The sequence below is a fragment of the Suricata suricatta genome, chromosome 13 (genome assembly GCF_006229205.1).
Source record: "Suricata suricatta isolate VVHF042 chromosome 13, meerkat_22Aug2017_6uvM2_HiC, whole genome shotgun sequence".
Lineage (NCBI taxonomy): Eukaryota > Metazoa > Chordata > Mammalia > Carnivora > Herpestidae > Suricata > Suricata suricatta.
The window spans coordinates 49,340,245-49,355,963 of record NC_043712.1 but is presented as its reverse complement, the minus strand read 5'-3'; the positions used below and the strand labels follow the sequence as shown (position 1 = coordinate 49,355,963).

The 15,719-nt window shown below is 39.7% G+C and overlaps 1 protein-coding gene across 2 annotated transcripts in view; it reads left to right on the top strand.

Moving 5' to 3' along the window:
• ADAMTSL1 (ADAMTS like 1) overlaps nt 1-15,719 on the top strand; it is an 877,850-nt gene that overhangs the window by 495,591 nt on the left and 366,540 nt on the right. The window contains exon 1 of one of the 2 annotated variants that reach the window (XM_029920116.1): nt 1,006-1,078. The exons of the other annotated variant lie outside the window; for it this stretch is intronic. Within the exon in view, the coding sequence (XP_029775976.1) occupies nt 1,016-1,078 (63 nt within the window). The 5' untranslated portion in view covers nt 1,006-1,015. Of the gene's footprint in view, nt 1-1,005; nt 1,079-15,719 lie in introns of those variants that run through there. 2 annotated transcript variants of the gene reach the window in all.

The window sequence follows — 15,719 nt, the reverse complement described above, 5'->3', positions numbered from 1 at the left end:
GAAGATTTAATTCACCCTTTCTTCCCCTCCCCCTGCCAGAGTAGATAGCTGTGAGTTGGCAGTGTGTCAAAACCAGGCTGTTCCTCAAGCCCAAATTTCAGCCCCTTTCATTCCAGTCTTTGTTAAAGGGCTTTTTTTTAAAAACCAGGGACTCTAAATTTCTAATTGCGCCTTTAGTGTAGTAAACCTGTGACATTTAAAATTGTCACTTTACAAAGAAATAACTCGCTTTTTCTTTCTCCACCCCGAGATGAAGTCATTACTACCTAAAGTAACTTAGGTCACTATTTAGGTTTAGGAACTTCCAAAAACTTATGTAGCCTCTCTTTTCCTAGTCAGGGTTTGAAAAAACAAAGAGGAGCTTCAGGGAAAAGGAATAAAGCAGTTGCACAGAACACGTCTAAAAGGCACATTAAGTCAGTTTTTGTCTATGGCTCTTCCCCTTTATGGCATATGTTATATATTGACAGGGATTAAGTTTCTCTCCTGAATGGAACAATACGGAGTCACAGGGAGCTACTGTACTTCGCAAAGCAACAGACACCGGCACAAGCAAAAGGCAGATAGGTATCTCACAAAGAACCCACCAGGTTAGTTAAAAGTAGAGGGCTTTGCTTCATCTCTTGCAATTCTGCATCTTTTGCATTTCTCTTCTCCGCTGCCGCGAGCTCTGCTCTCCTTTCTTTTTCGTCTGGTTTCCCCTTTTTTTTTTTCTTTTGCTCGCACTGTTACACTTTCTCTGTCTCCCCCCCCCCCCCCCCCACGCTTTGTTATTCAGCACGTCTGATTAGCAGGAGCCTGATTGGCTGGCTGCCTGCTCGGAGAGAGATTCCATTCAGCTTACCCCCCACCCATCCACCAACCCACCCACCCTCGGTCAGGAAATGTGAGCGGGGCTGATGGAAGCTGATAGGCAGAGCTGGAGTGTTAGCACCAGTACTGGATGTGACAGCAAGCCGAGGAGCACTTAGCAGCTTATTCAGTGTCCGATTCGGATTCCGGCAAGGATCCAAGCATGGAATGCTGCCGTCGGGCAACTCCTGGCACACCGATCCTCTTTCTGGCTTTCCTGCTCCTGGTAAATGACTTTTCGTTTCAATACGTTGTTATTGCCACTTAGCCTGGGTGCTGTTGGCGGTGATGTGTATGTGCATGTGTGTGTGTGTGTCTTTATCTTCAAACACCAGGTAAAATAATTCACATGATTTTAAGAAAAGAAATATAAACTTATTTCAGAACGTTAACCCCCCAACTTCCCAAGCAAAATAAAGTTGGCAAGACTCTGTGGGATAGTGAGAGATAAAACATAATACTGAGACTCGAACTTTAGGATATACTGCCAGAGTTCCTTATCTGGGGACCGTATAAATGGTGGCGTGTATGCTTGGAATTTGGGTAAATGACGTCCTAAAATCAAACTCACTGGTTGTGGTGTTCCTGGAATTTTTGAAGGATGGGCTGTAAGGGGCTTTCCCCCACTGCCTTTTATGAATCCTTCTCCGTAGGTGCACATGTGCTAGGGAACCAGGTAAAAGACGGAATGAGAGCCCGTTTGCAGCCAACCTGGATTATAGCTCATAATTACTGTAAGTCCTCTATGGATACAAGTTAATGCTAGTATTTATGAATTGAGGATTATGGTCTTTGATCTCAGATCTGCTTTTAAAGAAGAAGAAAACGCTGACTTTTTTGTGCGTCTGCTTTCCATAATCACAGTGATAAGATGCTCTGCTCTTGAACATCAGCACACACTGCATTTTTGACTCAAAGTAAATGTTCCGTTGTGACTCATACTTGGTTTTATGGGCAGAAAATGAACTTTTACTGTCCAAAAAAAATCTACACTCAAAATATTAATAGCAATGCACATTTTTTTAAACCAGAGTGTTCTGGGCAGACAGCTTCATAAACCTCATCTGAAGGTTCGATTCCAAAATTTGCACACACTGATTCCAAACAAACGTGACTGTAGCTCTCCTTGTCACACTGATGGTATGCCAGCACTCTCTCAGAAGGTAACAAGGCAAGAAAGAAACAAGGTAAAAATGTAACAACTATATAGATTGCATTGATTCCTTGATGCTAAAGGAATGTTTTATTCTGATTAGCTTCTGTCAAATTTCATCTACACTATAATTTTGAAGAAGGGAAGCAAGCCATTTGGTACAAATTGAAAAACCCCACAGACTCTTGAGATAGAGTAGTCAGACAGTGTTTAAATATTTTATACATTCCCACTTCTTAATTTGCATCACTGTAGCCAAGAAATCATAGTGCTGCACTGCAAATGCTATAACTACAGAAATATTTGTTTCAGGTTTTAAAAGAACTTTAAAGGCAAACTAATTTTAAGCATGAATAGACTAAGTTTTAGCTGTTGTGAGGAATATAAAAAGCAGAATGTTTAGGTGTGCTTTATGACTAGTGGAGCGAGCAATTTATGAAAGGTGCCTCATTTTTTCCATATGGGACACGTTACTTATATACACACCATTAGTTTGCCTTGTCTTTCCTTCTTTGTGATCTTTAACAAGTGTGTGTTATTTCCCTAATTTAATTGCATCACAAGGCCAATTACCAATACACGTTACTTTTTTGGTATCTTCATAGGGAAATATGATCTCATTCTATTTTGGAAAAAACTGCCCCATTCAGGAATAGACTGTTTTGATACCCATTTGGTAATTGCATTATATCCCCCTTTGACATCTTGAATATTCATATATGTATTTGAGCATGTAATTAGACTTATGTGGAAAAAAAGTATTTCATCCTATCAGATTTCAAATATAAAACATATTTTGTTTAAATCATAATCATTGTATTATAAGAATAAAATGAAACCAAATCCAGGTTTGTCTTAGGTCTGTATTTAAATGAATTGGGATTCTGAGAGTCACAGGAAAGAACTGACTTGTGAATGAGAAGATATGTCCCTGGGCAGAGTAATGACAGCATTATTAATACCGTCCCCATATTGTGTGTCTGAATATGTCAAACACTAGGCCAGTTGTCTGAAAAGTGTTACAAGGAATCTGCACTATCAGCTTGCAAATAGGCATATTTAAACCTATTTTACAGATAGGGAAACAAGCTTATATTTGAATGCAAAAGTTGAATAATGGAGAGAAAATAAGTTGTTTGCTTTGGTTGGAAAGTGTTTAGCAATGATGGAAGCAAGGCGTCAGTTGTTCTGTAGTCTTTCTTGGATAGTTAGGGGTTTTGCCTCATCTTGACCATTAAAATTATGGACAATATTATGGGTGCTGGTTACCCATGCTTATTAACTGCCCCCATCCGCTTTGTGACCAAAATTACGTTCTTGACCTATGAGCCTATGAGCCTCGTCAGCAGTTGACTTAGAACTAGAAGTGTGACAGTTTCAGCTCAGCCTTCAGTCTGGATGGAGAAATTGAACAAGGGGGCTTTTTCTCCCCATAATTATTTTATATATTATATGAGTCTACTTCTAGAATTAATTTATGTAATTTTTGAAGATCCCTTTAACTGTATTGGAAAACATCCCATTTGTTTAGTGATGAATCCAATTTCTGTGTCAAAAACAGCGTTCATTATCACTGACAGCTGAATCCCCTGTGTTGGGTCTTGAGAGTATGACAATATCAAATGTTGCTGACCCTCAGTTTTGTCAAAATCCTTTCCCTTTGGAGGATGCTTTCTGAGAGAATTAGGTCCCTGTCTTTCTGTATCATATTTTCATACAAAGCTCATACATCACAGACATCTATTTTGCTCTGCACACAACAGGAAAATACTTATGATCAGGAGATTTCACCCGGATATTCAGGTTGAATTCAGTCACATCACCCATCTTCCCTGGTCTTCCACCCTGTTCCCCTTTTTTCATTCTCCCTCCTTTGTCCCAACTATGTAGCTCAAAAGGAATGTGGCAAAAACCATGACCGGCCATTGACATAGGTGTCCATCCAAACTTGAAGTCAAATCACTTCTTTGTCAGAAAGGCATTTAATCAAATTTGCATTTGCTTTTTGTTTCTTTTAAGTGGTTTTAAGCTCTTTCGCCTGCTATTGTGAGAGTTGCAAGAGTAACACTCAGAATTATAATAAAGGACATGTGTTTTTCTGTTGAATTTCTTTTTCTTCTCTGTACTAATTTATACATGGAAACTAGTCAAACACAATAGCCCATTCCCTGCAATTGCTCTGGCACTGTCCTCCGCTATTATCTAAGTGGATCTATCTTGGATGGCGAGAAGCACCATTAGCTTGTGGAATGAATGTTAAGTCCCTTATTTACAGCAGACTGTGGGCTGCTCCAATAAATGGTGTGTGTGTGTGTGTGTGTGTGTGTGTGTGTGTGTGTGTGCGTGCGCTCGTATGTGTGCATGTGTGTGCCCACAGGTGCATGTGTGCACATACCCAAGTACCTTTCTATAACTGCTCCCTCTACATCTATCTCTTATTCTCATGCCTAGATTCTCTTTAAATCAAGCCTCAGGATTTTTCACCTAAATCTACAGAACATAATGAGGCATTTATTTATACCCTATTTTCTAACTGTTTTTGTAAAGTTTCTTGTCTAGACATGGTCAGCAACAATTTTGTTTCCTCAGACTCCTGTTTTTAGTGTTCAGGTCTGATCAGGACCACTTTCTGGCTCCCGTTATTATTTTCATATGAACCAGCTTCATATAAACTGAAGGAAGTATGTCCAATAGTGGTCACTAGTGAACTACAGAAGAATTCTGTTACACCAGAGAAGTTTTCCTTGAAACACCACATGTATATTAAAGTCTTGAGAAAAAGAGAGAAAATGGATAAGTGAACATATTTGTTTGTGCATTCTGCTTTATCAGTGTGTATGAATAAGGCAGAAAGCCATCCCCTAGCACACCATGGGGTAGACTAGTACTCAAACTTAGATGCTGCATGAAGTTCAAATAATAACGAAATTAAGGTCAGGGTTTGTGTAATTTTAATGAGTAAAGTGTGGTTAACCACTGTACCTGTTATTCATTAAAAAAAACTAGTTAACGTTGTTGCGATTTGCACAGGAATTGTTTGGATGAGACACGCTCTGGTAATTTGGTTCTGCACTTTCTTTTGGTTTAATCAAAATATAATTTTAAACTCTTTCAGGAAAAATATAGTGTCCTCTGAATGTCTGCATTTCCTGTAGCACCTGGTAGAATGCCTTCTCTACATAAGCATCATAGCTGTTTGTGAACTAATTCAAGGGAGGAGGAAAGGACATCCAGAGGCTATCACCTGGCTTACTAATTCTCCACATTCTTGGTGTTTCCTGACTTCATGTACAGAGTCTAGTTTCTCTGGTCAAGTGACAGCTCTGCTTTTCATTTGTCTGTTTCAGGCTCCAGGTCTAAATTATTTAAGTTTCTCCGGTAAAATTGTTTGTTTCATTCTGCCCTTCCCTCATTCTGCATATTCTACTGTTTCTTGTGGTCTCATGAGTACAGTGACCCAGAAGCGACCTCGCCTAGCATAAGGGCCCTAGTCTTTTCTTGAGTGAGAGCATTCCTTGAGTCATCATGAATAACCTACTAGTTAAGCATGTTGAGATAATCACAGGAAAAAGTGTCTAAATCAGGTTTTACAGGCTTGCTGTTTTTTACTAATTTTCTTCTTCTAAAGAGCAGACTTCCAACTTTCTGTTTTCACCAGAATAAGACAGGTTGTTGTCATTTTCTGTCTACATCATAAAAACTATACCATGTGGTTGAATTTTGGCTTGATTGGCAGTCCTGGCTCATGAGCGGCTTAGGACTGGCATACCAGAGGTGATGTAAGTCTTCAAGGATCCTAATTGAAATAGGCCAGCACAGCTGTGTGGGGAGCCCGCCTGCTAACTGGGGTAAGCTGTTGCTATCAACCCCTTCTTTCCATGAGCTCAAAAGTAAATGACTAAATCTCCCCAATTCCCAAACTTCAAGATTAAAACCTATGTTGAATAAAGCTTAACTGTTCCGGCTTCCCCTCCTGGGGATTTTGCTAACGAGAGCACCCAGCATGTAGAGCAGTTAGTTTTCTGGCCGTGTCAAGAAGATGCCTCAATGGTAATAGTCAGTATCCACCAGTGACCTCAAACTTGCTATTTGTTGATTTCCAGAGGCTCCATGTTGATAAAGCAGTTTGAATATTTCCCTGTATCTTTTAAGGGTCTCTATTTCGGTCATAGACATATATCTTATCTCATTAACTACTGAAACTCTCTGTAAAAGAAATACCATAATTTCTGTTTGGCTACCCAGACCGCAAATTCTACCAATAAAGAAGTAGCTTTTAGTCTTTGTTTCTCAGAGGCATACGTACATAATTGCAATCTCTACAGTGTTTTAAGATGTCATTTCTTCTAGTCCTTGGGCTTCTTTGCATTTATCTCTGTCCCTGTACTTCTCATAGTGTGCTTACATTTCTGTCCACTCTGTGAAATTGTGGGTGGCGACAGGAGTGACTTGTTCTCCCTACCTCTGTCAGAATGCCTAGTAATTAGATCTCAGTGGACATCGTTGAATGAATGAGTGAGTGAATGGATAAGAATGACTTGGCAAGAAAAGTAAAAAAGATGGTAAAGTACAAATGGGACAGGGTAATGTGAACTCCATTTCACATGTAAAGCATTTCACTAATTCTGGTCTTAGTAAGACCAAGTCAACAAGCTAATAAATTCTTAAGAGAAGATAAATATTTTGTTTTTCTTTCTCGTTCTTAAACATATACATCTATACAATGAACAATAGTGGAAGAACAATCCTTATTGCTATTGATAATTAGAAGGAAGTTTGCATGTTTCATATCTTGCTTAGCCCATTTGGTTCACAAGTATTTTTCCTTTTATGAAATTTGCTCTCAGGAGGAAATAATACTTATATTTGCCACAATCTTATAAAAATGGAGGGTAGCTATAAACTCTCATTTTAGCAGAGATAATGCTATGGGTTCACCATAACTCACTTCTTTTTATGACAGGACACAGGATAAACTGTATTTCCCTGCCTTTGCTGTGACTGGATGTTGCAATGTGATTATGAGTCAGTGGAATAGAGTTAGAAGTTATAGATGGCTCTTCTCACCCTCACGTCTGCCATGTAATCCTCCAAACATTCAGCACTCTCTTTACCTACCTCCTGGATGAAGAGACTCCAGTAGGGAACTTCAAGACCTTAGAGAATGGCAAAGCCACCAAGTGGAAGGCCAGGGTCCCTGAACAACTTCATGGAGAAGAACCCCACACATCTTCTGTCATAAAATTCCATTTATGAAATTCATTCACCCACTACCAAGAAGTAAACATTTTAAAAAAGTGTTTTACTTATTTTTGAGAGAGCACAAGCAGGGGAGGGACAGAGAGAGTGAGACATAGGATCTAAAATGGGCTCTGCACTGATAACAGTGATCCCAATGTGGGACTTAAACTCACAAACCACAAGATCATGACCTGAGCCAAACTTGGGGGCTCAACCAACTGAGCCACTCAGGTGGCCCAAACCTTTTTGTCTTAAAACACAAATTTGAGGAAAAGTGTTGTTTATTATACTGAAAATCTTTTTAAATAAAATACGCTTCAAATTTTAATGCCATGCCTGCTAGCACTCACTTGTAAGTCAGTGTTAATTCTACTTTCCATTTGTTATATGGAAAAATTGAAATTAAAAAATGTCATGTCATCCTAATGATGGTTTAATCTTGTGATGTGCAACTTACTGCATAGCCCCAACATGCTCTAGGTATGCCATAACCTGCAGACCATGATGACAGAAGGAAAAATAGGAAAGTGGGTCCATGCTCATTGTTCAAACCTAGAATCCAGGAATGAATGACACTATAAATGAGAAAAAGAACCAAGAGAGGCAGGGTTGTAAATAGTTGGAATCTCCTGGAACAGAGCCAGCCAACCAACCCAGCCGGGGACATAGAACCGTGCAGAACCAAAGGCAAAGAAAACAGAAAGAGATATGGAGAATCGGAAACTAAGGCAAAACACTAATGCTGCTCTCAGGACAGAATGTCAGTAGATAAAGGGGTAAATGAGTGACAGAAAGGGGAACAGAGTCCTAAATGCAAAAATCCCAAATGTTTCACACGACAGCATCCCAAGTGAAACACACCTCTTGACCTAGTCTCAACCATCTTTGATGTATTTTCCCTGCCGATGTCTCGGGTATCGTGAAAGAGTGTGGCTGGTTTTAGAGCATAACCATCTGGGCTATAGCACTGATTCTACTTCTGTGATCCTGCTCTAGTCACAGAATTGACTTCAGCACCATCTCGTCATCCATGTGCTATTCTTGCCCACCTAACTTTCCAAATATGGCATTAGATGTTGAGGTGTTTTGTAAATTCTACAGTACCAAAAACATCAAGTGACTACTTTCATTTATGAGATTTGTCTGTCACCAACTGTATGCCCAACAAAGAGCCAACCTTCATGAAAGATAAAGACACTGTCCTTACAATGAGGAGTTTGGGAGTGCCTGGGTGGCTCAGTTGGTTAAGCATCCGGCTTCAGCTCAGGTCTTGGTCTCACAGTTTGTGGGTCTGAGCCTCGCATCAGGCTCTGTGCTGACAGTTAGCTCAGAGCCTGGACTCTGCTTCAGATTCTGTGTCTCTCTCTCTTTCTCTGACCCTCCCTTGCTCACACTGTCTCTATCTCTCAAAAATAAACAAGAAACAAAAAGAAAAATTCTTAAAAATGAGGAGTTTGGTAGTTCATGAGCCATTTAAACAATTTTTAACATTTATTTAGTTTTGAGAGACAGAGACAGTGTGATCAGGGGAGGAGCAGAGAGAGAGAGAGGGAGACACAGAATCTGAAGCAGGTTCCAGGCAGTGAGCTGTCAGCACAGAGCCTAACACGGGGTTTGAGCCCACAAACCGTGAGATCATGACCTGAGCTGAAGTCAGACACTTAACCAACTAAGCCACCCAGGCACCTGTTCATTGGGCATTTTGTTGTTGAGTTATTTTTTAAAGTTTTCAAAACACTCTTCTGTAGGGAATAGTTCTGTCATGGGCATCACTATTTTCAAATGCCCCACAATTGAAAGCTGACTCATCTTAAAAGGAACTCTTCTATATCTGCATAGACACTATCGTTTAATCCTATCCATGTGTAAATGTAAACTATGGCTTCCCACAGATTATTCATGCATATTATCCTTCTGGATATTATCAGACAGTACTTGACTTCAAACATTAAAACTTGTTTCCAGTGTTCATTGTTGAGAATATCAGTTTGTGTAGCAGAACACACCAGAACAAATTTTTAGTGAAGATAAATTCTTTAGGGAAAAAAAAACTGTCCTCAAAACAAATTCATATCATTGTGAGAATTACTGTTAATTAGGAGTGACCAGTGTCTAGGGCATTTTCATCTGTCCTACCATCAGGGCATCATGCTGGCAGACTGCAGTCTGATGTAGTTTCTACTACATTGTGCTTACTTATTATAAAGCAAGTTATTATCAACCAAGAAATCCAAGAAAAATACAAGCATATTCCATACCATATTTCTAAAGTGCTATTGCTTTAGTAGGTTGCATCTCCCATCTTCACTAGATTTTTCTCTACAATTCTTATTAAAATAAATTAATTATAATAAAACCAAAAAAGCCTTGTGCATGGAAAGGGGGATAGTTGAAATAAAGGGACTAACAGAAAAATCACATGTGTGAGCATACACCATTTATAATATAGGAGATTTATTCCACTTCTGAGGCAAGAAATTGCAAGACTCTAATAGTTTCACCACCTGTGAATTATTTGGGTGCACCTCATAAGCGGGTTCTTTCTTCTATTTGTTTAAAGAAATAAGTGGTATGTTCGCCAATTCTACACTACATTAATTTTCACAGAGTTTCCATTTTCATCTTCATTGCTTTTTCAGATTTTTTTCCAAAGCTTCTGCCATTCTCCAACTAAAGCTTTGGGTATTTTCCCCTTTCAATTTTTGTCCGGGGACTTTCTCTAAGTCAGTTCAGTCTGTTGGCATAAATGTTGGGACAAAGGAGGGAAGGAGTGTGATAACCTAAGACATCCTGACATAAATTCCAAGAGCACTAAAGAAATGAGACAGGAAATTATGAGCAACGTATAATAAATTCAAACTGTCCAATAAAATAAATATACCTCACTGGGTTCCCATCGTAAGGTAGGGTAGGGTGTCCAATTTCTCAGCCTACTTTGGCCAGCTGCTCAGGCACCATTTGAAGTCTGCTAGAGTATTGTTCAAGTATTGTACTTCATCAGTAGACCCAGACATGAAAAAGCACAATGGAAACAATAAGAATTCCTACTCTTCAGGTGCTGAAGTGAGATTTAAGGGAGAGATTTGGTTTTTTTAATAGTCTGTTTTTTCATTAAAGTTGTTATAACCATTTGACACTGAGACAGCATATCATTTCCCTGATGTGCTACACACTTTTATTTTTGCTTTGGTGCTTGTATCCAATATGAGATAACAAACATGCTTTGAAATTACTGTTAAGAATGAGTTTAACTGATATTTATATTCCCAGGACATAGATGATTAGCACTTGAGAGCTAAAAGAATCTTTAAGATGGCATCAAATGTGACCTTACTCAACTGGGATCTCTTTGAAGGCCGAAGTTTGGTTTTACATTGTCTTAGATATGTTTATATCCCAGACAAAGAGTTTGATAATGACAGAATGTTCAATGTAAGTTTGTTGTTTGAATGAATGAATTAGTCACCTATCCCAGCCCTTTGATTTTGCAGATAATTTAGTGCAAAATATAAATATTCGCAGAGAGATTTGAGGCATATTTGCCAGGAAAACCCAGCAGGTGGAATCCAGATCCTGGCATCTGGATCTCTTTCCTTTGAGTCTGTACTCTTTTGAGAAAGAGTTTATTCTCTTTCTATTATGGCTTCTGAGATCTTTAAATAAGAGCCAGCCAAGCTAGCCTTGGTTGAGAGGGGTTGAAATGCTGAGATATCATATGCAGAAGAAGCCAAAGATACTACAAAACTGCTGGAAAATCATCTTGAGTAAAAACTCAGAGATCATTGTTGGTTTATAAACATCAGGGTAACCTGGAAAGAAGGAGCCGGGGGAGGCTCTGAAGCCTATAAAAACTTGTCCTGTCCCTAGACCTGCATCATATCGATGGGTTTCATTGCTCTTGCTTTCCATATTGATGAAAAATGTGAAGACTTTGATGATGTATATGTGAAACTAACTTCATGTGGGACCCTGCACATAGCAAGTCACCACGAAATGTTAGTTCCATCCCTTCCCTTGGTGCAAACTAGCATGTTCATTGAGAGCCTGCTGAATGACAGGCCCTGTGTTAAGTCCTGGGTATACTGTGTTGAACAAAACAGACATGGTTCTAAAGATGGGTCTTTCTATGTATAATGTCAGAAAGGATTGAGATGGGAGGCAGAGAAGGCAGGAAATAATTTGCCAGTAATTTCCATTGGTTTTATGTTGCTGTCATGATATTATTTTCTTTAAACTGTGTATTTAACTATTGCTGATGTAAGGGGGTCTCTGCCTAAAGAAATAGACACATTAATTCATTATTTATTGTGATTCAAGAAAGAATTTGTAGAAAAACTCTAAAACTCTAAAGATTTATATTTAAGGTCACTTCTTTGAATTATGCTTTTTTTATTTCCTGGAATCCTCTTTTTTAGTAATGCTGAAACCTAAGCTTAATGAATGTATTACTTTGTCTCTATGCTTATTGATCCATAAACACCTGTCTTCTCCATGTTAGAACTGTGCTTAAAGTAGGCCCTCATTCAAGTGATTAAAAAGCCAGGCAGTGGCCTATAGAGCACTAATGATGGTAGATTTTTCCTCAAAAGGTTTAGCTTGCTCTGCAGAAACTGTTTGTATGCAGGAATTTTATAAATCTTTAGACATCACTCTGGCATGTTCTCTGTTCTCTGATGGGAGGGATTCTGATTTTCCAGTACCTCTGTCGTGTCCCTGTTACTAGCCCCAACCTGCCTTCATCCAAGGCAGCCATTCTTAGCTCCGAGAGCTCCACTTTCCTAACTTCAGTTTGGTAGATCCAGGACTCCTCTCAGTGGGACTGGGTTGCCTATAGACTCTAGGACCTTGGTTTTAAGAAACCCATCCAGTGGCTGATGTCTGTTTTTGAGTTCTACATAACTGAAAAACAATAATGCCCCAGATGTTTGGATTCCACAGACCATCAAAATTTCAAAAGTAAATAAAAATATGTTTGCACATCTTTGCAGGTAGGTAGAAGTCTGGAAAACAAATACAACATTTCTAATTTTTTTTAATTGTATTTAGTAAGGACTTTAAGAAAGAAACCTCTATCATTTTAGTTTCATAGATGAGGAGAGTGTTTGCCTCAGTATCTAGCTATCTAACGTTCATAACAATCTTATGGACTGGTCACAATTATATTGCCCATTTTCCAGGTGAGGACACTGAGGCGCAGAGAGGTCATATAACATTAGTAGTGGCAGAGTGCAGAATCGAACTCAGGCAGAGTCCATGATTGTCCAGCTCTGTCATTTTTTTTCAGCGGTACAAGAAATTAAAGGTTCTTCGAATAAGCCAGAAGCTCTAAGTACATACTTTCAGAAGAAAATCTAGGTAAACACATTTAGCCTTATGGAAAAATAACTGGTGTCCAGCTTTATCTTTTTCTTTTCCTGATTTATCTTTTTAATTCTTCTGCCTCAGTGAAAACTTAATAATGGACTAGCCAGCTCTATGCCAGATGCTTTCCTTGGGACACAGAGATAAATAAGACACAGTCATACTCCCCCAGAAAACTCACAGATTCTAGCCAAAGTTCAAAAAAGATAATGATAACACAGAGCCCAAGTGCAGGATATAAGGTGCTGCAGTAACACCGAGAAGGAAAGGGGGCAAGGAGGCTGACATTTATTGTCGGCAGTTCCCAGGCTCTGTGCAAAGCAGACAGAAACTGGGCTTTGAGGGTCAGTGAGGAAGACACTGAAAAGAACAGACATCAAAAATGAGTTTTTAGGGATCAGTAGAAGTTCAGCAGGCAGACACAAGAAGGAAAGGGTGCATTTCAGGCAGAGGGTCCTGCATGGGTAGAGGCACAGAGGAAAGAAAAGGAAGGTGAGTTGCAGGATTGGTGAGTAAGTGCTAGAGGCTGGAGCATCACCAGCTCAGGCAGGGCCTTGCGTTCCACGGCCAGAAACATTGTCCCATGTTTGTGTTTTAGGAAGGTAGCAATGGTGGCCACATAGAGCGGAATGGCCTGGCCTAAAGGTCTGTCGAAGACTGTTGCTGGTCTCCTGGTGGGTGGACCTTGAAGGCCGCAGCAGTGGTAGAAAAGAGAGGGATGTACCTACTTATATGGCTGCATAGCTCTTCGCGGGGAATCCTGTGGACCCCCTCCCCGCCCCCCCCTTTGCCTCATATCTTGAGGCCTCAGAGGCTTTTAAAGCCCCAGCTGCGTGTAAGGCTTTTTAGGCCCCATGGCTTTGCAGACAGCCTAGAGCCTGGCATTGAGCAGGCGCTTCAATGTGTGCTGAATGAATGTGGGAAAGAGTGACCCATTTCATTCATGGAATCCGTGTTTTCAAAATTCTGGCCTACACTCAGAGATTCCCCTCCCCTCCTCCATTATGGAAGGCCTTCCAAGCAACAAATGTATCAGTATCCCAAAAGGTCAAGAATTTTTTCCATCACTCTCTCAGGAAAGAGTGAAATCTAGGCTCACCCTCTCCGCAGAATTGCCACACTCTGACGACTTAACCCTTTATTCACTCTTAGCCTTTCCAAACAGAGGCTATTTCAAAGGGGGCACTGCTGGCTTTTCAAAAGCTTTATGCCCTCACGTGGCACAAAGCCCATACGATGGCATCATTTTTGTACCTTGGGTGGTTATTGTATTCAGAGACTAGCATTTCCCTGTGAGTGTTTAGTTACCTGCTTTCTCACCAAACAGTGCCCCATTCAACCCTTCAGATTCATGCCACAGTTATGAATCTTTCCATGGGAAGCCAACAAATCTCTTTGCCCTAATTCTTGCAACTGTCCACGCTGTCAAATATGGGCCCCACATATTGTGGTCCCTTTGGAAGCAGCTGCAACTACAGTAAAAGAGGCAGCACTAAGGATCTAAATTTAAGTTATCTGCTCTGAATAAATATTAATTGTGGTCCTCAGAAAATAATCAAGCCATATCTGAAGTTCATCTACTCATCATTGTATACTAAAAATATAATGTGACTGAAAAAAGTAACCCACAAGTTTTATTACACTTTTTTTTATTAAAGTGTGAGTTAAATGCCACATACATTCTTGATATTTTATTCTTTATGAATCTAATTGCAAAGGCTTTGGATTTTTAGTCAGGCATTGGAATCCTGTGAGACTATAATTTCTTCTTCTCCTAATTAAGAAAACTCTCCCATGTGCACATAGCTCAGTATTAGTACAAAATTGATTATAGCATGACTTCATCTCATAAAGTAGATCTGCTTTTGGGGCACCTGGGTGGCTTAGTTGGTTAAGCAGCTGACTTCAGCTCAGGTCATGATCTCACATCTTGTGGATTCAAGCCCTCCATCAGGCTCTGTGCTGACAGCTCAGAGCTTGGAGCCTGTTTCAGATTCTATGTCTCCCTCTTTCTGTGCCTCCCCCAATCGCACTGTGTCTCTCTTTCAAAAATAAACATTAAAAATTTTTAATAAAAATAAATAAAGTAGATTTGCTTTGGAATAGCATTAAGCAGGTATTTGTTGTAAATCATATGGCCCTTCTGACTTTTATTCTGATTTTGGACATCTACCACTTTACCTTTCCTTCCTCCTTTCAAAACTGACTGTGAGCAACACAAAATATCTTCAGACTTAGCAAAGGGAGAAGAACGTGATTTTCAGTCTCCTCCTCTGTGCCACATACTGTGCTGTTTGTTGACTTATGTGACCTTGGGTAAGCCTTACCACAACCCATTTCACAGATAAGGAATCTGAGTGCTAAAACCTAAAGGGTGGTGTGACTTCTTCTGCTTTTAGTGTATGTGTATTCAGTTCTTCTAGCAAAACAAAACAAAACAAAAAACACAAATTCTATTAAAATCTGAAGTACAGACTATTTTCCATGTTGCTAGAATCTGTTGTTTGCACTCTGTCAGCAGGAGCCTCCCCAGCGTGCTGAGTGATTGTCAGTTTCAGAACCACGTTCATTAGAGTTCATTGCTTGTACTGTATTTCTTCGATCCTAAGATACACACTTCTCTGATTTTAGAAACTTAGTACCTCTCATAATTGACAGCAGTTAACAGTTTCGTGAGTGGCTTTTTCATTCTACATGGTACATAAAATAATAATGTGAGTTCAATCTACACCATGTTGAATTCGATGGTGTCCTGTATCAGGGTCTTTCTGAAATTTAACTGGTGGGAGCAAAGCTAGGCTTGAGATTCAGATGCAGAAACATGATGATGGACCCTTCCCTTCCCTCCCCTCCCATTCACCATCCATTCACCAAAGACAGATAATTCTTGTCTTTGCTTGCCAGTTTGAGAATGTGGAGAGTTTATATATTGAGCTAGCTTTCCATAACCAGGACAACCACCCCTTGACTAGGTCTTCCTTTCTGTTTAATAAAACAGTTCATTTAGGCTCTTTCCATGATTTGGCTATTGTTGACAGTGCTGCTATGAACATTGGGGTACATGTGCCCCTATGTGTCAGCACTTCTGTATCCCTTGGATAAATCCCCAGTA